At 35.8% G+C, this 24650-nt stretch overlaps 1 protein-coding gene across 1 annotated transcript; it reads right to left on the bottom strand.

The window, feature by feature from the left end:
- Nucleotides 1–581: 581 nt before the first annotated feature.
- On the bottom strand, nucleotides 582–1577 carry LOC129515054 (olfactory receptor 2T8-like). Its single transcript, XM_055333764.1, has one exon. The coding sequence runs from the start codon at nucleotides 1575–1577 to the stop codon at nucleotides 582–584; it is 996 nt and encodes a 331-aa protein (XP_055189739.1).
- Nucleotides 1578–24650: the final 23073 nt, after the last annotated feature.

Consider the following 24650-nt stretch of genomic DNA (forward strand, 5'->3'; position numbering starts at 1 on the left):
AATTGATAAAAAGAGGTGGAATAATGTTCAGCAATAAAAAGGATGAAATATCAAAATATCGCTATTTAATGACTTGGATGACCTAGAGAGTATTATGCAAAGGAAAATAGGTCAGAGAAAGACAAATACGATATGATTTCAATCATAAGTGGAATTTAAAACAAAATCAGGGGAAAAAAAGAGCAAAGCCAGGAAACAGATATTTAAGTATATAAAACAACCTGAGGGTAATTGGATGGGAGGTTGTGGGGGGCAAAGTGGGTTAACTAGGTGATGAGGCTTGAGGAGTGTGCTTGTAATGAGCATGGAACGTTCTATATAAGTTTTGAATCACTGAATACTACACTGGACACTAATATTACATGGCATGTTAACAAACTGGGATTTAAATAAAATCTTGAAAAAATAAACAATTTTTAAATACAATAAATACACGAAAAATGGTAAATATAGAGTGGTGCCTGCATTTCAAAGAAAAATGTTAACAGTTAACAGATATAATGCATATATAGCTATTCTTTCAGAAATCTCACACAGTCAGTATTGTAAGAGCTTGAAATTTAGTGCAAACAAATGTACTTTTACTCATGATTTATGGTAGCACATTGACTCATACACTTTCTCAGGGCTCCTTTGACTTCACTGTTTCTAAGACTGTAGATAATGGGGTTCAGCACCGGGGTGAAGATAGTATAGAAGGCTGACACCACTTTATCGTGGTTAGCTGACGTGTAGGATTTGGGTCTCAGGTAAATAAAAATAGCTGCTCCATAAAAGAGTCCCACCACAGTCAGATGTGAGGAGCAGGTGGCAAAAGCCTTCTTGCGGGCTTCTCTAGAACGCATCTGGAGAACCACAGCAAGGATGAGACTGTAGGAAATCAGAATGAGAGAAAATGGAACCAGCAACATTAATACACAGCAGATATACATGACATACTCAAAAACAAACGTGTCAGCACAAGCCAAACGCACCAGAGTGGGGGCCTCACAGAAGAAATGATTGATCTCATGTGCATCACAGAATGGAAAACTCAGGGTGGCAGCAGCCTGCATGAGCCCATCAGCTGCCCCCAAGAACCAGGACCCCATGGTCATTCTCAGGCATAATTGCCAGCTCATGAGAATGGGGTACCTCAGTGGGTGGCAAACAGCCACATAGCGGTCATAGGACATGGCTGCTAAGAGGAAGCACTCGCCCCCTGCCAAAGTAAGGAAGAAAAATATCTGCAACCCACAGCCAGCCGGGGAGATGGACTTCTTGCCACTCAAGTAGTCAGCTGCCATTTTGGGCACAATGGTGGAGATCAGCATCATGTCCATGAGGGAGAGTTGACTCAGTAGGAAGTACATGGGTGTGTGGAGATGGACATCCTGATGAATCAGGAGAATCATGAGGGCATTGCCCACCAGGGAGCTGAAAGCAATCGTCAGAACCATCACAAAGAGAAACAGGTGGGCTTCTGTGTAGTTGAAGAGTCCCAGGAGAATGAAATCTGAGGTGGAGTTCCCAATTTTCATGATTTCATAAAGGAGTACCACTGCAAATGAAGAAATAGTTGACAGAGTTTTCATCATTTTCAATGCTCTATTCAGTTATATTTTTCATGACAAAAATTGTGTTGAAATGTTCATACCAGGACACCTGAGTGACTCAGTGGTTGAACATCTGCCTTTGGCTCAGGGAGTTATCTGGATTCCAGAGACTGAATCCTGAATGAGGCTTCCTGCAGGGAGCCTGCTTCCTCCTCTACTGATATCTCTGCTTCTCTCTTTCTCTGTCTTTCATGAATAAATAAGTAAAATCTTTAAAAAAATTGAAACCTATTCCTAATACTTCATCAGAGATATGCAAGATCTTTTTTACTTGGGCACAAAATTAATTCCACTTTTAAAAAAAATTTCACAAGAAACACTTCTAAGATTTTTATTTGCTTAATTGGAATCATGAATAAAGTTTCTTGATAAATTTAATGTAAGTTTTCAGCACATCTTATGCTACTTGATATCAACATAATGAAATGAAATATTCACTTTGTCATTTTCCTTAGTGTGCTTTTATCATACATAGTCAACATTCTTAGCAGCTGAATTAAACCAATGTGATCAGCATTATAAATGTTAGATGCTTATTAATGAGGGCTATGCATCTAACATATCATAAGTTTTTGAAAACACTAAAATTGGATCATTTTCTTGATATTAAATAATTTGAGAAGGCATTTTACTTTCCAAAAAGGTAACTAATATTCTCAGATGCTGAGAATAGATAGAAAAAATTACTTAATTTGGAAAATTTAATGTGTTTAGTTTGATTTTATCAAGTTATGAAAAGAATATAGTAAATTCCTTATTAGGATATGTTCCCCAAAGAAAGACTATGATACTACATGCAATATTTCATAAACTATATAAAGGGATTTTGTATAATGATTTTGTTTCTCCTGAAAGTCACAGGTACATGATCTTTTCAGGGAAAATGAAAATATAAAATTTATTAGTAACCAATACAGAGATAAATTCATTTTCTTAGGGCTTCCTGGGTGGCTCAGTGGTTTAGCGCCACCTTCAGCCCAGGGTGTGATCCTGGAGACCCGGAATCGAGTCCCACATCGGGCTCCCTGCATGGAGCCTGCTTCTCCCTCTGCCTGTGTCTCTGCCCCTCACTCTCTGTGTATCTCTCATGAATAAATAAATAAAATATTTTTTAAAAAAATCATTTTCTTATTTCCTAAGACAATCTATATCTCCACAGGCATTTTCATTCCTGATCTGAAAGTCCTGAAATTGTTCTAGAATGATGAATAAATAGGATCATAGTTGAGGAGATGAAGATGTTAATTCAATCTCAGAGATACATTCCAAATTAATAATGAAAGGGCCTGGAAGGATTCCATCTCTTTTATGGTCAATTAGTTTGTCTGCATTTTCCATATGCCTCCAGTACTAGAATGCCAATCAAGACATAGAAAGTGAAAAAGGCTCACTCAATCCCTAAATCCATTGCTTCAGAATCATTAGTGTTCTGACAGCATTCTACATCAGGGTTGGTTGTTTCAAAGTTAAACATTCTAAATGGAAGCACACTTCCTCCTCACTACATTTCCCAAACCATTATTATCTGCACACCCTCATATTAGTAACGCTTGGACCCTGCACACCTAGTAACTCTATGGACTCTCTAATTATGGATCTCTCTATTGCTTTCTTGAAAAATTAAAACCCTTCTAGCTCTTTTCTGTGACTTAAAGCTTTCTTATTTCCACTATTCTAAACTTTCTCATTTTTGAAAAATGTTAAAACATAAAACTAGGGTACACCTGGGTGGCTCAGCAGTTGAGCATCTGCCTTTGGCTCAGGATATGAGCCCTGGGTCTGGGACCCAGTCCACATTGGGCTCCCTGGGAGGAGCCTGCTTCTCCTCTGCCTGTATTTCTCTCTCTCTCTCTCTCTCTCTCTCTCTCTCTCTCTCCATATCTCATGAATAAATAAATGAAATCTTTAAAAAAAAACATAAACCTAGCTTAAAGTCAATCTGTAATTTAATAACTGCAGATTGTTGGGCAAGTTTCTTAATATAACTTTTGCTATAATCTTACCTGTCTTTAAATGTATGTCACTATAGTGTCATTATGTATACTTACATTATTCTGCAACCATGACAAATATATAACTCCAGGACTCTATAACAGAAACTCTAGACCCATTAAGCAATGATTTCCTGTTTCACCGTGTCCCTAGGAACTGGCAACCACCATTCTGCTACTCTAGCTCTAAAAATTTGACCATCTAGAGGATCCTGAGATTAGTGGGCTTCCACAGAATTTGTCTTCTTGTGATTGGCTTGTTTGACAACATCATGTCCTCAAAAGTCTTTCATGTGGTATCATGTGTTATAATTTCCTTCTGTTTTAAGGAGAATAATATTCCTTTACATGTACATACAATATTGCCTTTATTAACTCAATCTATCTATGGATATTTGAGCTGCTTCCATTCACTTCAATTCTCTATTTAATGTTAAATTTAATGAAATCCTTGGTATTTAAAAAAATCAATATGAACAAATATATCTAATAATAGAGCTATATTTTTTTTTACTTTTTGACACACATGCAAGAAAATTTAATTTAGGGAGTGTACTTTTTCTTATTTTTTTGTAGTTTCTAATTTTGTGTTTCTTTTGAATATGGAAATATTAGTGTTTAACTTTTGAATGGAGTTAGGTATGTACCTATGAATTAGCTTAAGTTTTATTATATGTATAAAAAATCATCATTATATATCTTTTTTCACTTTATTTTATTTTTTTGTTTATATATTTATTTTTTATTGGTGTTCAATTTGCCAACATATAGGATAATATCTAATTGTCTATTCAACATGATATTTGTTTATGATATTTTCTGATACCAGAAATCAACTAAAGGCATCATTTAATTAAAATCAATGTCAGGGAATCATATTTTTCCAAGAAATAATAATGTTAAATTATGTGTTAAATTAGAATTCTTAACTATTATTTCAGTATTATACTAGTTAAAATATTTATAAATCTAATGAAATATGATTCTACAGGATATCTCCTAACTAATAACTATGTATATATAGTGATTGAAAATCCAGATGATAAATTAATTTATCCTATAAATAAAATATCTAAAATGTCATTAATTGGAAGAGAGAAAGGTATAAACTGACTTGTGTAGGAATTGCAAAAAGTAGTAGTCTGATTTTTTTTCCCTCTCTGGTGTAAAACAGCTATCATTTCTTGTTTTTTTAGTCCTTTACTACCAATGACAATGAAATTTTGTGTCTTTAATTATAAGATATTTTTTATTCTAATAGAAAATATATATATATATACATATTCCTTTGTTTTCTCAGTATAATAACAGTAAAGTTGAGCACACTGATAATATTGCTTCCATATTTTTCTGATCCCCATTGCCCAAACCTAATCTAAAAACTGTAATATTTTCCCCTCAGAATATTGGGATGACAAATCAGTCAATAGGTTCTGTTAATAAGGTAATAACAGCTAAATCATTTATGTGACCAAATTGAAAAGCTACTGCATGGATTTTCATGATGATTGCATTGTCTAGCATACCTTTTAGTTTTTCAAATTGTAAGATAAAACAATAATTTTATTTGTAAAACTATGTAGACAAAGTCATGTAACTTTGGATTTCTAGAGTTCAAAACTGATAAATTATTAAACATTAGAGATGACTATGACCTACTCACATAGATAAAGATGATGACTTCAACAAGATGCATCTGTATCCCCTCTGAACAAGGTTATTCTAAAATATATCTCAGGAGGAGGAAGGATTTTATATAGTCTGGTAGCATCAAACTTAGACCAGTGTCTACACTTCAGGGGTGTGTCCTATTGACACCTTTTGCTAAAAATGCTACCTTATTAGTATAGCAGACCTGCATCAATTTGAATCTTTACATGAAAAAACAAAGTTTAATTTTCAAATATTTAAAGGATTTCCAGATACCTACATCCTTTCAGAAAGCTGTGATTCACTAAAATTAAAATAAGAGAGGGACACTTGGTTGACCTAATCAGTTAAGGCTTGGACTCTTGGTTTTAGATCAGATCATAATCTCAGGACCATGGGATCAAGCCCCACATCTCATTCTCCAATCAATGTGGGGTCTTCTAAGATTATGTCTCCCTCTTCCTCTGTCCCTCTCCTTGCTTGCTCTTTCTCTTTTCCTCTATCTCTCTCTCAAAAAAATAAATATTAAATTAAGATACATCCACAAGCAAAAGTAAAATGTAAATAAGTGTCTATGAAAAGTAATGATTTAAAAAATATTCAAATGAATGAATTAATGTGATACTTGATCTACTTTGAAAACTTTGATGGTGGTTACTGAGTGCATTATTGAGGGATTAACTTTTGTCAAATTAACTTTTGTCATTATTTGGTTATAATTAAAATGATGAAGCTCATGGTAAAATAACTATTTTTCCTAGTTAAATTTAATTTGATCATTGTGTTAGCTTGTATATTTACAATTTCATTTTTTATTGTATTTGTAGGTAAGTTGTAAAATCTAGGATCACATCAAGAGAGCAGAATGCATTTATTGCATCAAATACTTTCCATTTTTTTTAACATGGCTTATTTTTAAAGATTTTTATTGTTAGTACTACATATCTTCAGTTTCTAAGAAAACCTTGGTTGTTGGCTACACTTTTACCTCATCATTTGCCATGGTTGACCTAAGACTACATATAACAATTAAGATAAGGATTAAGGAGAACATTTTTTTGTGATGAGGACCAGATGTTGTACAGAAGTGTTGAATCACTGAAACTAATATTATACTGTACATTAATTTACTGGAATTTAAATAAGAACTTTAAGAAATTATATATATATAATATATATATAATATAATCACTATATATATAAAACATTCCATAATTGTAAAATTGAAAGAGAATCTCATTATATAGTTGATAGGAAATTCTGCCTAAGTACCAATGTGAGATAATAATTGCTTAATTCATGTGAGATGTAAGCTGTCATTTATTTGACTAGGAGGGAAGCACACGGTAGATTTTAGTTAAGTTTCTGCCTCAGATTGGTATCTTAAAAAGTGGCAAATTCTACTCAGGTTTACAACATATGGACCACCTGAGTGAAATCTACAATAAGTCAAGCTTTAATATTTTCTGGTCAAATATACAGGCCCCTAGCCAAGTCTGAGAAGTAATGATAGGTAGTATAAAGTTATAAGTAAGATTTTCAGCATGTGTGGGATGATAATTTTCAGTAATGATTCAGTTTTTATTCTGTTTTGGGCTTGGCTGTGCCTCAGGCCAAGGGGCTGTCAAACAACGCTCTAGTAAAACAGGGCTGCCACTGTGTGATAGGGCAAATAGACTGTGTGCTATGCAGATCAAATGCACTGCAGATTCTCCATGTACAGGAAAATGAGGAAGAGATAATTTTCAAGACAGAGCAGGAAAGTCACAGACTACTCAGAACTATATAAGAAAATTAGATTTAAATTATAAAGAACCTGGATGTCTAAATTGACATTAATTTAGGACTGATAAATGGGTGAGTATAACTGTGGGAACCCATAAAGAGGTTGTACCAGACTTCCATATTAGCAACAGGATGTTTTGACACCACAATCCATGAGCTACACTCGATCAGAAGTCATAGTGAAGGGGACTCTTGGATTCAGTCCACAGAAGTTGGCATGCTGTAGCCCAGAGGAGGCTGCGAGGCCCGGGGAGCAAAATTCCAGCAGTGCAGGCCCGGAGCCTAAGGCGCTGGAAGACACAGCCCAAGATCTGGTGCTCCCCCCACCCCCTGCCCCGGGACAGGCCGAGGCCAGGAGGACACAGGACAGCAAGGATGGTTCTGCAACAGGGAAGCCCCTACCCCGGAGCATCTGGGTCACTGAGGACTGGGAGCTGTGGTAGTTAACTGCGGGAGCTGACTCCAGGCTGGAGTACTGGCCGCCACCATGTTGTTGTTCCTTCTGGTGTCACCCTGCACCTGGGACTGAGCAGGGGCCTCATAGGATAAATAGCTCTGACTGAGCTCTGCACCTAGAAGGGGGCTGGGCATCTCTCCCAGGTGCACACACCTAAGAATCAGCACAGCAGGCCCCTCCCCCAGACAACAAGCTAGAAGGACAGAGGAAAAGCAACTTATTGACCAAGCAGCCCTGGAGTGCCAGGGGAAGTTGAGGGATCTACAGTATATAGAATCAGAGGGTACCCCCCCTTGTTTTTTGTTTTCTGTTTGTTCCACTACCCTTCCCCCCCTTTTTCCCTCTTTTTCCCTTTTACCAGTACAACTTGTTTTGGGCCACTCTATACTGAGCAAAATGACTAAAAGGAAAAACTCACCACAAAAGAAAGAAACAGAAAGAGTCCTTTCTCCCACAGAGTTACAAAATTTGGATTACAATTCAATGTCAGAAAGACAATTTAGAAGCACAATTATAAATCTACTGGTGGCTCTAGAAAAAAGCATAAAGAATGAAACAGACTTCATGACTGCAGAATTTAGATCTAATCAGGCAGAAATTAAAAATCAATTAAATGAGATGCAATCCAAACTGGAGGTCCTAACGATGAGGGTTAACGAGGTAGAACAATGAGTGGGTGACATAGAAGACAAGTTGATGGCAAGGAAGGAAGCTGAGGAAAAAAGATAAAAACAATGAAAAGATCATGAGGATAGGTTAAGGGAAATAAATGACAGCCTCGGAAGGAAAAATATATGTTTAATTGAGGTTCCCGAGGGCCGAGAGGGACAGAGGTCCAGAGACTGTATTTGAACAAATCATAGCTGAGCACTTCCCAAACTTGGGAAGGGGAACAGGCATTCAGATCCAGGAGATAGAGAGACCACCCCCCCAAATAAATAAAAAAAACCCGCTCAACAACTCGACATTTAATAGTGAAGCTTGCAAATTCCAAAGATAAAGAGAAGATCCTTAAAGCAGCAAGAGAAAAGGAATCCATAACCTTTATAGGGAGAAGTACGAGAATAACAGCAGACCTCTCCACAGAGACCTGGAGGGCAGAAAGGGCTGGCAAGATATATTCAGGGTCCTAAATGAGAAGAACATGCAACCAAGAATACTTTATCCAACAAGGCTCTCATTCAGAATAGAAGGAGAGATAAAGAGCTTCCAAGATAGGCAGAAACTGAAAGAATATGTGACCACCAAACTGGCTCTGGAAGAATTATTAAGGGGAACCGTGTAAAAGAAAGTGGAAGTCCAAGGAAACAATCCACAAAAACAGGGACTGATGACACTAAATTCACATATTTCAATAGTAACTCTGAACATGAATGGGCTTAATGACCCCATCAAAAGGCACAGGGTTTCAGACTGGATAAAAAAGCAAGACCATCTATTTGCTGTTTATAAGAGACTCATTTTGACATAAAGACACCTACAGCCTGAAAATAAAAGTTTGGAGAACCATTTACCATTCAAATGTTCCTCAAAAGAAAGTGGGGTAGCCATCCTTGTATCAGATAAAATTTATCACAAAGACTGTAGTAAGACATGAAGAAGGACACCACATCATACTTAAAGGATCTATCCAACAAGAGGGTCTAACAATCATCAACATTTATGCCCCAAATGTTAGAGCTGCCAAGTATAGCAATCAATTAATAACCAAAGTTAAGACATACTTAGATAATAATACACTTATACTTCGAAACATGAAGCAGTGCTTTCTACAATCAACAGATCTTCTAAGCACAATCACTCCAAAAAAAAAAGAAGATCTTTATATGATACACTGGGCCAGATGGATTTCACAGATATTTACAGAACTTTACATCCAAACGCAACTGAATACAGATTCTTTTCAAGTGCACATGGAACTTTCTCCAGAATAGACCACATACTGGGTCACAAATCAGATCTTAACTGATACCAAAAGATTGGGATCGTCCTCTGCATATTTTCAGACCATAATGCTTTGAAACTAGAACTAAATCACAAGAAGAAGTTTGGAAGGATTTCAAACACGTGGAGGTAAAGGACCATCCTGCTAAAAGATGAAAGGGTCAACCAGGAAATTAAGGAAGAATTAAAAAGATTCATGGAAACTAATGAGAATGCAGATGCAAATGTTCAAAACCTTTGGGATACAGCAAAAGCAGTCCTGAGGGGGAAATACATCGCAATACAAGCATCCATCCACAAAATGGAAATAACTCAAATACAAAAGCAGAACTCAATGAAATAGATACAAGAAGAACTGTGGAACTGATTAACAAAACCAGTAGTTGGTTCTTTGAAAGAATTAATAAGATAGATATACCATTAGCCAGCCTTATTAAAAAGAAGAGAGAGAAGATTCAAATTAATAAAATCATGAATAAAAAAAGGAGAGATCACCACCAACACCAAGGAAATACAAACGATTTTAAAAACTTATTATGAGCAGCTATACGCCAATAAATTAAGAGATCTAGAAGAAATAACATATTTCTGGAAAACCAAAAACTACCAAAAGTGGAACAGGAAGAAATAGAAAACCTGAACAGGCCGATAACCAGTAAGGAAGTTGAAGCAGTCATCAAAAACTTCCCAAGATGCAAAAGTCCAGCTCCAATGGCTTCCCAGGGAATTATATCAAACGTTTAAAGAAAAAAAAAAAAACCTATTCTACTAAATCTGTTCCGAAAATTCTATGAGGCCACCATCACCTTAATTCCAAAACCAGACCCCACCCAAAAGGAGAATTATACACCAATATCCCTGATGAACATGGATGCAAAAATTCTCAACAAGATACTAGGCAATAGGATCCAATGGTACATTAAGAAAATTATTCACTATGACCAAGTGGGATTTATCCCCGGGATGCAAGGCTGATTCAACACTCGAAAAGCAATCAACGTGATTCATCATATAAGCAAGAGAAAAAACAAGAACCATAGGATCCTCTTAATGGACGCAGAGAAAACATTTGACAAAATACAGCATCCATTCCTGATCAAACTTCTTGAGAGTGTAGGGATAGAGGGAACATTCCTCAGCATCTTAAAAGCGATCTACGAAAAGCTCACAGCAAATATCATTCTCAATGGGGAAACACTAGGAGCCTTTCTCCTAAGATCAGGAACAAGACAGGGATGTCCACTCTCACCACAGCTATTCAACATAGTACTGGAAGTCCTAGTGTCAGCAGACAACAAAAAAATAAAAGGCATTCAAATTGGCAAAGAAGAGGTTAAACTCTCCCTCTTCGCCGATGACATGATATTCTACATAGAAAACCCAAAAGACTCCACCCCAAGATTGCTAGAACTCATACAGCAATTCGTTAGTGTGGCAGAATACAAAATCAATGTCCAGAATCAGTGGCATTTCTATACACTAACAATGAGACCGAAGAAAGAGAAATTAAGTAGTTATTCCCATTTACAATTGCATCCAAAAGCATAAGATACCTAGGAATAAACCTAACCAAAGAAGTAAAGATCTATACCCTGAAAACTACAGAAGACTTTGAAAGAAATCAAGGAAGACACAAAGAGATGGGGAAAAATTCCATGCTCATGGATTGGCAGAATTAATATTGTGAAAATGTCCATGCTACGCAGGGCAATTTACACATTTAATGCAATCCCTATCAAAATACTATGGACTTTTTCAGAGAGTTGGAACAAATCATTAAGATTTGTGTGGAATCAGAAAAGACCCCAAATAGCCAGGGGAATATTAAAAAAGAAAATCATATCTGGGGGCATCACAATGCCAGATTTCAGGTTCTACTACAAAGCTGTGGTCAACAAGACAGTATGATACTGGCACAAAAACAGATACATAGATCAATGGAACAGAATAGAGAATCCAGAAGTGGACCCTCAACTTTATGGTCAAGTAATATTCGACAAAGCAGGAAAGACCATCCACTGGAAAAAAAAAAGACAGTCTCTTCAATAAATGGTGCTGGGGAAATTGGACATCCACATGCAGAAGAATGAAACTAGACCATTCTCTTGCACTAAATGCAAAGATCAACCCAAACTGGTGAAAGATATTAATGGGAGACAAGATTCCATCAAAATCCTAGAGAAGAACACAGCCAACACCCTTTTAGAACTCGGCCACAGTAACTTCTTGCAAGATACATCCACTAAGGCAAGAGAAACAAAAGCAAAAATGAACTCTTGGGACTTCATCAAGATAAGAAGCTTTTGCACAGCAAAGGATACAATCAACAAAAGTAAAAGACAACCTACAGAATGGGAGAAGATATTTGCAAATGACATATTAGATAAAGGGCTAGTTTCCAAGATCTAGTTTAAAGACCTTATTAAACTCAATAGCAAAGAAACAATCATTCCAATTATGAAATGGGCAAAAGACACAAACAGAAATCTCACAGAGGAAGACATAGACATGGCCAACAAGCACATGAGAAAATGCTCCGCATCATTTGCCATCAGGGAAATACAAATCAAAACCACAATGAGATCCCACCTCACACCAGTGAGAATGGGGAAAATTAACAAGGCAGGAAACCACAAATGTTGGAGAGGATGCAGAGAAAAGGGAACCCTCTTACACTGTTGGTGGGAATGTGAACTGGTGCAGCCACTCTGGAAAACTGTGTGGAGGTTCCTCAAAGAATTAAAAATAGACCTGCCCTACGACCCAGCAATTGCACTGTTAGGGATTTACCCCAAAGATTTAGATGCAATGAAACGCGGGGACACCTGCACCCCGATGTTTCTAGCAGCAATGTACATAATAGTCAAACTGTGGAAGGAGCCTCGGTGTCCATCGAAAGATGAATGGATCACGAAGATGTGGACTATGTATACAATGGAATATTCCTCAGCCATTAGAAACGACAAATACCCACCATTTGCTTCAACGTGGATGGAACTGGAGGGTATTATGCTGAGTGAAGTAAGTCAATCAGAGAGGGACAAACATTATATGGTCTCATTCATTTAGGGAATATAAAAAATAGTGAAAGGGAATAAGGGGGAAAGGACAAAAAATGAGTGTGAAATATCAGAAAGGGAGACAGAAAATGAAATACTCCTACATCTGGGAAACGAACTAGGGGTGGTGGAAGGGGAGGTGGGCGGGGGGTGGGGGTGACTGGGTGTGGGCACTGAGGGGGGCACTTGACGGGATGAGCAGTGGGTGTTTTTCTATATGTTGGCAAATTGAACAATAAAAATAAATTCATAAAAAAATAATAAATAAATAAATATTTTTCCCTTCCATGCCACGGATGAACTGACCATATAAACACGGGTTTATTTTGGGTCTTTCTATTCTGGCCCATTAATTTTTTTTTCTATTTGTGTACTAGTTCAATACTCCTTTTTTATTTTTAAATATTTTATTTATTTATTCATAGAGACACACAGAACGAGAGAGAGAGAGAGAGGGATGTAGAGACATGGGCAAGGGAGAAGCCGGCTCTATGCAGGGAGTCCGACGTGGGACTGGATGCCGGGTCTCCAGGATCACGCCCCGGGCTGCAGGCGGCACTAAAACGCTGCACCACTGGGGCTGCCCCTTACAATACTCTTGATTACACAACTTTGTACTATATCTTGAAATGTGGGTTTGTGGTATATACAGCTTTGTTCTTCTTTTTAAGATTGTTTTGGCTATTCAAAGTCCTTTGTGATTCCAATACAAATTTTCAAATTATGTGTTGTAGTTCTGTGAAAACTGGTAGGTATTACATTAAGTATGAGGATTGTGTTGGATATTTTATAGACATATTAATAATGCATAGCAGGCAATATCTTTGCAACATTTGCAATAATTTGCAAACACAAATGTTTTTGTCCTCTTAAATTTCTTTCAGCAGTGTTTTATAGTTTTCAAAACATAGAGCTTTCACCAAAACTTGGTTAATCTTATCCCTAAGTATTCCATTCTTCGTGGACAATTGTAAATACAATTATTTTCTTAATCTTCCTTTTTAAAAAAATATTTTATTTATTTATTCATGAGAGACACAGAGAGAGAAGCAGAGACATAGGCAGAGGGAGAAGCAGGCTCCATGCCAGGATACCAATGTGGGACTGGGTCCCAGGACTCTGGGATCACCCTCTGAGCCAAAGGCAGACACTCAACCACTGAGCTACTCAGACATCCCTTAATTTCTCTAATATTTCTTTTTTAGTGTGCAGAAACACAACCAATTACTATATATAAATTTTGTATTCTTAACCTGAATGAATTCATTTGTCACATCTCATGGTGCTCTGTTTCAGTTTTTAGTGTTTTCTATATGTAGTATAATGTTCAAAATTGATGGCAGTTTAACTGTTTCCTTATCAGTTTGGATGACTTTTATTTCATTTTCCTGCCTGATTACTGTGGCTAGGACTTCTAGTACTATGTTGGCAAGAAAGTGGCATGGTAGATATCTTTGTCTTGTTCCAGATCTTTGAGAAAAGCTCACTTTTATACAATTGAGTATGATGTTAACTGTTTTGTTGTTGTGATTGTTTGCTTATTTTTCAATATATCCTTTATCATACTGTGCTATGTAGACTGTAACCCCACTTTAGTTTTTATTATGAATCAATATTTTTATTATTAATGAATTTTGCCAATGTTTTGGTTGCACCTATTGAGATAATCATAAGATGTTTTTATTTTATTGATGTGATATATTGTGTTGATTGAACTGCAAAAACTGACCAATTCCTCCATCCCTGGCATACATTTCATTTAACTGTGATGAATGAGCACTTCAAGTTATTGTTAAATGTGAATTGCTAATATTTAGTTAAGGAGTTTGCATTTGCATTCATCAGGGGTATTCATCTAGAATTTTTCTGTAATAGTTTTGTCTAATCTTAGTATTAGAGTAATTCTGGCTTGATAGAATGAATTAGGAAGTAACTCTTTTATTTTTTGATATAATTAGAATAGAGTTTCCCTCCTCTCTAAATGTTTGGTAGAATTCACCTATGAAGGCATTTTTACCTGACCATCATTTGTTGGGAGATTGTTGTTTTGTTATGTTTTGTTTTAATTTTTCATTGTTAAATTTTTATTTTTATTTTGAGTATAGTTGGCTTATAGTGTTACATTAGTTTCAAGTGGATGCCATATTTATTTGACAAATTTACAAATTTTATTGTGCTTGTGGAGGCCGAGATAATTAAGGCCATTATACCTCAAGTTTAGCATTAGGACAAGTATAGCCATCTCAGGCCCCTGTGAATAAGAGCTGAACTTCACAGGAAAAACTGCAGAACACCCTTGACAGAGAGTCCCATAACAGGATAAGAACAGAGATTAATGCCCTTGACAGAAAATCCCATATCAGAATGAGAACAGAGCTTAGAACGCCCTTGACAGAGACAGAAAGTCCCATATTGGAATGAAAACAGAGCTTAATAAATTCCTCCACCCCTTCTGAAAATCCCCTAGAAAAGCCCATAAAAACCCAGCTGTAACCCCCCTCGGGGGTCCAAGTTCCTGCTCTGTTGTGTCAGGTATACTTGGACCCAAGCTCGAGCTTGCTAATAAGACCCAGCTGTAACTCACTTCAGGATCCAAGTCCCTGTTCGGCTGTGTCAGCTATTTTTGGACCCAAGCTCGAGCTTGTAAATAAACCCTTGTGTTTTTGCATCGGTCTCGACTCCTTGGTGGTTTTCTCAGATTCACAATCTTGGGCACAACAATGCTCACCATGAGTGTAGTTACCATCTGTGTCCATATTTTGCTATGACAGTATCACTAAATATACTCCACATGTCATGTCTTTTATTGCCATAATTAATTCATTCCATAACTGGAACAGCATATCTCCCATTACCCTTCATCCATTTAGCCCAATTCCTTATCCCCAGCCACCTTAAAAATAGAACTAGTGTATGATACAATAATCCCACTACTGAGTTTATAGCCAAGAAAGAAAATACCAATCCTGTATTTACTGTAGCATTATTAACTGTAATGAAGACATGGAAGCAATCTAAGTATCCATCAATACTTAGAGATAAGTGACATATGGTATGTATATAGACAAAGTCTAGAGTATTTTGTTTCTTTTGATTATTTTTTAAAAGATTTTATTTATTTATTTATTTATTCCTGAGAGAGACAGAGCGAGAGAGGCAGAGACACAGGCAGAGGGAGAAGTAGACTCCGTGCAGGGAGCCAGATATGGGACTTGATCCCAGGACTCCAGAATCACGCCCTGGGCTGAGCCACCCAGTGATCCCGTGTTTTTTATTATTGATTCAATTTATTTACTTAGTTTTTTATATTTTATTTTTTAATTTAAATTCAATTAGACAACATATAGTACATAATTGATTTCAGAGGTAGTGTTCAAAAATTATCATTTGAATGTAATTTAATTATTAAATAATTAATCAACTCAAATTTTCTATTTCTGCCTGATTCAGCTTGGAAGATTGTATGTTTTTAGATATTTATATATTTCTTTTAGATTGTCCAATTTGTTTCTATATGTTATTGCCTGGGAGTGTCTTATAATTATTTGTATTTTTGTGGTAGACGATGGTTATTTCTTCTGTTTAGTTTCTGAAGGTATTGATGTCTGTTCTCAATGTTCTTGATGAGTCCGAGTAAAGAATTAACAAATGTATTTATTTTTTTCAAAGAACAAGGTTTTGATTTCATTGATCTTTTCCCTCTTTTTTATTAAAAAAAAACAATTTAATTAACATGCAGAATATTTTAGTTTTCAGAGGCAATATTTAGTTATTCATCAGTTGCACGTAAAACCCAGTGCAGTTTCCATTAAGTGGACTCCCTAAAGCCCATTACCTAGTTACCACATCCTGCCATCCAACTCCCCTTTGAAAACCCTTGGTTTGTTTCCTAGAGTTAAAAGTCTCTTATGGTTTCTCTTCCTCTCTCAATTCATCTTAATTTATTTTTATTTCCCTTCCCCTATGTTAATCTCTTTTGTGCTTAAATTCCACACGTGAGTGAAGTCATATTTTTCTTTCTCTGATTTATTTATTCTGTTCAGCACAATACCCAGTAGTTCTGATTATATAGTTGCAAATGGCAAGGTTTCCTTCTTTTTGATAGCTGAGTAATAATCCATTATATATATAATATTATATATATATATATTATATATTCCACATAAGTATGAATTAAAAATTAATCAGAATATATATTCTTATTATATATATATACACACACATACACACACATTTTGGCTATTGTGTACATTGCTGCTATAAACATTAAGGTGCATGTGCCCCTTTGAATCACTACGCTTGTATATTTTCATAAATCCTAGTAGTGCAATTGTTGGGTCAGGATAACTCCATTTTTAAAATTTTAGGGAGCCTTTATACTGTTCTCCAGGCAGGCTGTACCAGTTTGCATTTCTACCAAGTGTGTAAGAGGAGTTCCTTTCTGCACATCCTTGTCAACATATGTTTATTCCTGAACTATTAATTTTAGCCATTCTGACTGGCATAAGGTTGGTATCTCATTGTGGTTTGTTTTGTATTTCTGTGATGCAATGATTTTGAGGATTTTTTCTAGTGTGTCTATTGGCAATTTGTATATCATCATCTTTGGAGTAATGTATGTTTATGTCTTTTTCCTATTTCTCAACTGTTTTTGTTGTAGCTTTGTTTTGTTTTGGGATATTTATTTGATGGGTTCTTTATAGATTTTGGTACTCGCTTTTTATGTGATAAGATCTTTGCAAATATCTTTTCCCATTTTGTTGGTTGTCTTTTAGTTTTGTCAACTGATTCTTTTGCTGTGAAAAAAATTGTATCTTGATGAAAACCCAATTTGTATTAATTTTCCTTTAGCTTTAATTGTAAGGTTATATTTTTTATTGGCATTATTCTTATTTCTTAAGGCAATCTTATGACACTACAGATTTCATTCTTAGAACTGGTGATGCTGTATCTCCATAATTTTTTACCATCATGTTTTCATTTTCATATATCTCCCTGTGTTTTTTCAATGTCTTCTGTGATTTTTTTATTGAGACATTAGCTGTTTAATAATTTGCTTAGCATCTCTGAATTTTTGTTTTTATTCCGTTTTTTTTCCTTGTGATTGATTTCTAATTTCATACCTATGTGGTCAGATATGAAATTATCGTGCCATGTCATGATTTCAACATTCTGAAGTTTAGTAAGGCTGTTTTGTAGCCTCTGCTGTATTCTATCCTTCAGATTGTTTTATGTGCACTTAAAAATAACATGCCTTCAGTTGTGAGGGGGAAATGAACCATATATATCTCTAGATGTTATCTGATAAATTGTGTTTTAATGACATTCTTTCTTATTGATTTTCTGTTCAAATGATCTTCCCATTGATGCAAGTGGGTTGTTAAAGTCAGCTATATATATTTTTTTAAATTTATTTTTTTAAATTTTTATTTATTTATGATAGGCACACAGTGAGAGAGAGAGAGAGGCAGAGACACAGGCAGAGGGAGAAGCAGGCTCCATGCACCGGCAGCCCGACATGGGATTCGATCCCGGGTCTCCAGGATCACGCCCTGGGCCAAAGGCAGGCGCCAAACCGCTGCGCCACCCAGGGATCCCTATATTTTTGTACTACTATCAATTTCTCCCTTGTTGGCTGTTAAAAATTGCTTTCTATATTGAGGTGCTCCTGTGCTGAGATATTTTTAAGTTCATATCCTATGGTTGGATTGAGCACTGTACCGTTATGTAATGTCATTCTTTGTCTATTATTAGTCTTTTTTCTTAAAACCTATTTTGTCAAATATAAGCATTGCTACCATGCCTTTCTTTGTACTTGTATTTACATGGTATATCTTTTTTCCCATTATTTCCCTTTACATTTGTATGTTATTTTATATCTAAAATATGTCTCTTGGGATGCCTGGTTGGCTCAGTGGTTGAGCATCTGCCTTTGGCTCAGGGTGTGACCCCAGAGTCCTGAGATTGAATCCCACATCAGATTCCCTGCATGGAGCCTGCTTCTCCCTCTGCCTATGTCTCTGCCTCACTGTGTGAATCTCTCATGAATAAATAAATAAAATCATAAAAAAGAAAAAAAACTAAAATTGATTCCTGTAGTTAGCATATATATGGGCCTTGTTTTTTACCCCTCTGACATCCTATGTCATTTGAATAGATCATGAAGACCATATTTACTTTCAAAATAATTACTGATACATCATTATTGGAGGTTTTTTTTTGATGTTTCTAGTTCATCTCTATTCCTTTTTTCCTGTCTTGTTCTTTCTTTTTTATTCATTAGTTTATGGAGTATTGTGCATGACTCACATTCTGTGTGTGTGTGTGTGTGTGTGTGTGTGTGTGTGTGTTATAGATTTTGGATTCTTAGGATCCTAAGTACATAGAAGTCCATATCATTTTACAGTCATTTGAGTTTCAACACATTCTAAAATAACATCTTTTTTACTTTTTCCTCATGTTGTACGTAATTATTGTCATGGTTTACACCTAAAAGATGATTAAAAAATCATTATTTTCTTACTTCTAAATATGGCTTTTTCTTGTCCACCTCAAAAATTTCCTTTACCATTTTTATAAGGTCAGTTTTGTGATACTGAAGTTCCTTAACATTGATTTCAGAAATTATTTCTCTTTAAATTCTAAATGATGTCCTTGTTTGGTAGAATATACTTGGGTCTAGGTTTTTATTTGGTTTTAGTTCTCTTCCCTTCATCTGTTTGATTATATCATTCCACTTTCTTCTGGCTTGCAAGTTTCTGTTGAAAAATGATGTGATAGCCATATGGAGTTTTTGCTTTATGTAACATTTTACATTTCTCTTGATGCTTTTTTTTTAGTTTTTTTTTCTCTTGATGCTTTTAAAATTCTGTCTTTATCTTTGACTTCTGACATTTTAATTGTTGGTGTTAGGTGTGGAACTATTTGGTTTCATCATGTTTAGAATTCTCTGTAGTTTCTGAAGATGAGTGATTTTTTCCATTTCCTCTCTCTCTCTGTCTCTTTCACACACACACAGACATACACAGTGATCTAGACAAAATGACAAGATTGGGGATTTCACCCAAAAAGAAATATAGGAAAAGGTCACATCCAGGGGTTTCATCCAAACAGATATAAGTGCATGCCTAAACCAGAATTTAAGCCAACAACCTAAGATTACTATCAGGACTTATGAAAAACATAGTAGACCCCAGAGATTCCTTACTATACAGATAAAAGAACTAAAATCTGGTCAGACCAAAAAAAAAACTATAACTGATATGCAAAACCTAACAATTATTATTCATCAAGTAGATGAATGAAACAGCAATATAGAAGATAAAATGATGGAAAATAAAGAAGTGGAAAAGAGGGAATAAAAATTATTAGATCACAAAAATAGATTTAGGGAACTGCATGAATCCTTCAGGTATAATAACATAGGAGGCCCATAAAGAGAAGAGAGAAAACTGAGGTTGAAAGCTGATCTGAGCAAATAATAGCTGAAAACTTCCTTGTTCTGGGGAAAGAAACAGACATCAAAATTCCTGAAGTGCATAGAATTTCCATCAAATAAACAAAATCTAGCCCACACCAAGACATATCATCACCAAATTCACAAAATATATAGACCAGGAAGGAATGATGAATTTAGTAAGTTCTTTATAAAGAACTATAGATCTTGCATAATAGCCCTTTATCTGATATGTCATTCGCAAATATCTTCTCCCATTCTCTACATTGTCTTTTAGTTTTGTTGACTGTTTTTTTTTTTTTCTGTGAAGAAGTTTTCTATCCTGATTAAGTCCCAGTAGAAGACATTTGGGGCTAAAGGGACGCTTGTGGTGTAAAGGGCTAGTATCCACAATCCGTAAAGAACTTATTAAACTCAACACTCAAGAAACAAACAAACAAAAAAATACAATCATGAGATGGGCAGAAGACATGAACAGAAATTTCACCAAAGAAGACATACATATGGCCAACAAGCACATGAGAAAATGCTCCACATCAGGGAAATACAAATCAAGACCACAATGAGATACTACCTCACACCAGTGAGAATGGCAAAAATTAACAAGACAGAAAACAAATGTTGGAGAGGATGTGGAAAAATGGGAACACTCTTGTTGGTGGGAATGCAAACTGGGGCAGCCACTCTGGAAAACAATGTGGAGGTTCCTCAAAAAAGTTAAAAATAGAGCTCCCATATGACCCAGCAATTGCACTACTGGGTATTTACCCCAAAGATAAGGATGCAGTGAAATGCCGGGACACCTACACCCAAATGTTCATAGCAGCAATGTCCACAATAGCCAAACTGTGGAAGGAGCCCTGATGTCCTTCGACAGATGAATGGATGAAGAAGATGTGACAAATACCCACCATTTGCTTTGACATGGATGGAACTGGGGGATATTATGCTGAGTGAAGTAATTCAATTGGAGAGGGACAATCATCATATGGTTTCACTCATACGGGGAATATAAGAAATAGTGAAAGGGATTATAAGGGAAAAGAGGAGAATTGAGTGGCAAAATTAGGGAGCGAAACCATGAGAGACTCCTAACTCTGGGAAATAAACAGAGGGTTATGGAATAGGAGGTTAGTAGGAGGATGGGGTAATTGGGTGAAAGGCATTGAGGAGGGTACTTGATGGGATGAGCACTGGGTGTTATTCTATATGTTGGCAAATTGAACTTCAATAAAAGCAAGTTAAAATTTTTTTTTAAAGGAATGCTAAAAGAGGCAAGGGGGAAAGGGGCCTTAACCTACTACGGATGACAAGTGAGGTCTGCAGCAGTTCGGTCCACTGAAAATTCGAAGACCAGAAGAGAGTAGCAAGATATATTCAATGTACTGAATGGGAAAAGTATTCATCCAAGAAAGCTTTATTCATCCAGCTTGTTCTTCACAATAGAAGGAAAACAGATAAAGAGTTTTCCAGACAAAGACATGCTAAATAAAATAAAATTTCCAGACAAAGACATGCTAAATAAAATAAAATTTCTGACCATTAAATCAGTCACATTAGAAATATTGAAGGGGACTTGTTGAGTGGGAAAGGACACAAAGCAACAAAGACAGGAAAGGAACAGAAAAATCACCAGAAATACCAACTTTACAGGTAACACAATGACAGGTAAATTCATATCCATTGATAATCACTCTGAATGTAAATGCACTAAATTCCCCAGAAACATAGAGTATGATATTGGATCTATAAAAAAAAAAAACACTAAAAAACAAACCAAACAAAAACAAGACCCATATATATTCTCCCTACAAGAGACTCATTTTAGACCTAAAGACACCCGCAGATTGACAGTGAGGGAATGGAGAACCACTTTTCATGCTAATGGACATTAAAAGTAAGCCTGAGAAGCCATGCCTATATCAGCACAAACTAGGTTTTAAACCAAAGACAATAGAATGAACAATAGAGGAAGATAGGGACTATATATTAATTAGAGGATCTATCCATCAAAGAAAAATGATAGTTGTAAATAATTATGCCTCTAATTTGGGAGCACCAAAATATATAAATTAATTAACAACTATGATGATACTCATTGGTAATACTAGAATAAAAGTAGGGACTTTGACATCCCACTAACATCAATGTACAGATAATCAAACAGAAAATTAATAAGGACGCAAGGGCTTTGAATGGCAGACTTGACTAAATGGAATTAAGAAATATATTCAGAACATTTAATTATAAAGAATGAGAATACACATTCTTTTCAAGTGCACATTGGTCACTCTCTCAAATTAATCAGGTCTATTCTGGGTCACAATCCAGGCCTCAATAAGTACAAAGAGATTGAGATATATTAGGCATATTTTCAGACCACAATGCTATGAAAATTGAAGTCAACCAGAAGAAATAAAAAGGAAATACCACAAAGACATAGTGGTTTAAGAACATATTGCTTCTAGGGATCCTTGGGTGGTGCAGCGGTTTAGCACCTGCCTTTGGCCCAGGGCGCGATCCTGGAGACCCGGGATCAAATCCCACATCGGGCTCCCAGTGCATGGAGCCTGCTTCTCCCTCTGCCTGTGTCTCTGCCTCTCTCTCTCTCTCTCTCTCTCTCTCTCTCTCTCTATCATAAATAAATAAATAAATAAAATTTAAAAAAAGAACATATTGCTTCTGAATGAATTGGTTAGTCAGGAAATGAAGAAGTTACAAAAACAAACAAACATGAAAAAAACTAAATATGAATACACAACATTTAAAAATACTACTCGCCCATTAGAAATGATGAATACCCACCATTTGCTTCAATGTGGATGGAACTGGAGGGTATTATGCTGAATGAAATAAGTCAATCAGAGAAGGACAAACAGTGTATGTTCTCATTCATTTGGGGAATATAAATAATAGTGAAAGGGAATAGAAGGGAAGGGAGAAGAAACGGGTAGGAAATATCAGAAAGGGAGACAGAACATAAAGACTCCTAACCCTGGGAAACGAACTAGGGGTGGTGGAAGGGGAGGAGGGCAGGGGGCGTTGGCGACTGGGTGATGGGCACTGAGGGGGGGCACTTGACAGGATGAGCACTGGGTGTTATTCTGTTTGTTGGCAAATTGAACACCAATAAAAAATAAATTTATTATTAAAAAATATGTGGAATGAAGCAAAGGCACTTTTGAGAGCCAAGTATATTGCAATAGACAGGTACTTCAAGAAGGAAGAAGAGTCTCAAATACATAACTTACCTTAATACCTAAGAGAGAAAGAAGAGAAACATTAAAGAAAGCTTAAAGGCAGCTAAAGAGAGAAATAAGAAAGAATAGAGCAGAAATAAATGATATAGAAGCAACAACAGCAAACAGTACAACAGATCAATGAAAATAATGCTGCTTCTATAAAAATATTCATAAAATTGATAAACACCTACCCTGACTTATAAGTGAGATAGAGAGAAAAACTAAATAAATAAAATCATGAATGAAAGAGAAAGGAGCCCATCCAACACCAGAGGAATACAATTGATTATAAGAGAGTCTTATGAAAAAAATATATGCCAACAAATTAGGCATCTGGAAGAAATAGACACCAAAACTAAAATGGGAGGAAATGGGAAATTTGAACAAGACACATAGCCAGCAAAGAAATGGAATCGGTAATAAAAAAATTCCCTATAACAACAAGAACAAAAGAAAATCTCCCAACGATCAAAATTCCTGGGCCAGATGGCTTTTGAGAATAATTCTGCTATATATATATATATATATAACATATATATATGTATATATATACATATATATATATATATATAATTATATATGTAGAATTACATATATAGAATTATATAAATATATATTTAAAGATTTTATTTATTTATTCATGAGAGAAGGAGAGAGAGAGAGAGAGAGGAACAGACTGGCAGAGTGAGAAGAAGACTCCATGCTGGGAACCTGACATGGGACTCGATCTGGGACTCCAGGATCACACCCTGGGCCGAGGCAGTGCTAAACTGCTGAGCCACTTGGGCTGCCTTCTACAAAATATTTAAATAACACTTCATACCTACTCTACTAAAATGTTCTAAATATAGAAATGGAAGGAAATTTCCAAACTCATTCTAAAAGGCCAACACTATGTTGATTTTGAAATCAGACAAATACCACACTAAGAAGGAGAATTATAGTCCAAAATACCTGATCAATATGGATGCACAAATTCTCAAAAATATTCTAGGAAATTTATTCCCACGGTGCATTAAAAATTATTGACCATGATCAAGGGGGGTTTATTCCTAGGCTCAGAGGTGATTCAACATTTGAAAATCAATCAACATGATATACATTACTAAAAGAAAGGATAAAAATATGTTATTCTACAGAGTGATGCAGAAAAAACATTTGACAAAACACAGCAAGCATTCTTGATAAATACCACCATAAGATAGGTATAGAGGGGTTATACCTCGAAATCATAAAGCCAAATATAAAAGATCCGCAGATATCATCCAAATGAGGAAAAACTAAGACCTTTTCCTTATGTCAGAAAAAGAAAGAAGTGTCCACTCTCACCATTATTATTTAACATAGCCCGGGAAGTCTTAGCCTCAGCACTCAGAATTCAAAAAGAATGAAAGATATTTCCGACCCATTTATATCTCCCAAATGAATGAGACCCATATAATGTTTGTTTTTCTCTGATTTACTTACTTCA

This window comes from Nyctereutes procyonoides, unplaced genomic scaffold (genome assembly GCF_905146905.1).
Source record: "Nyctereutes procyonoides isolate TBG_1078 unplaced genomic scaffold, NYPRO_anot_genome, whole genome shotgun sequence".
Classification (NCBI taxonomy): domain Eukaryota; kingdom Metazoa; phylum Chordata; class Mammalia; order Carnivora; family Canidae; genus Nyctereutes; species Nyctereutes procyonoides.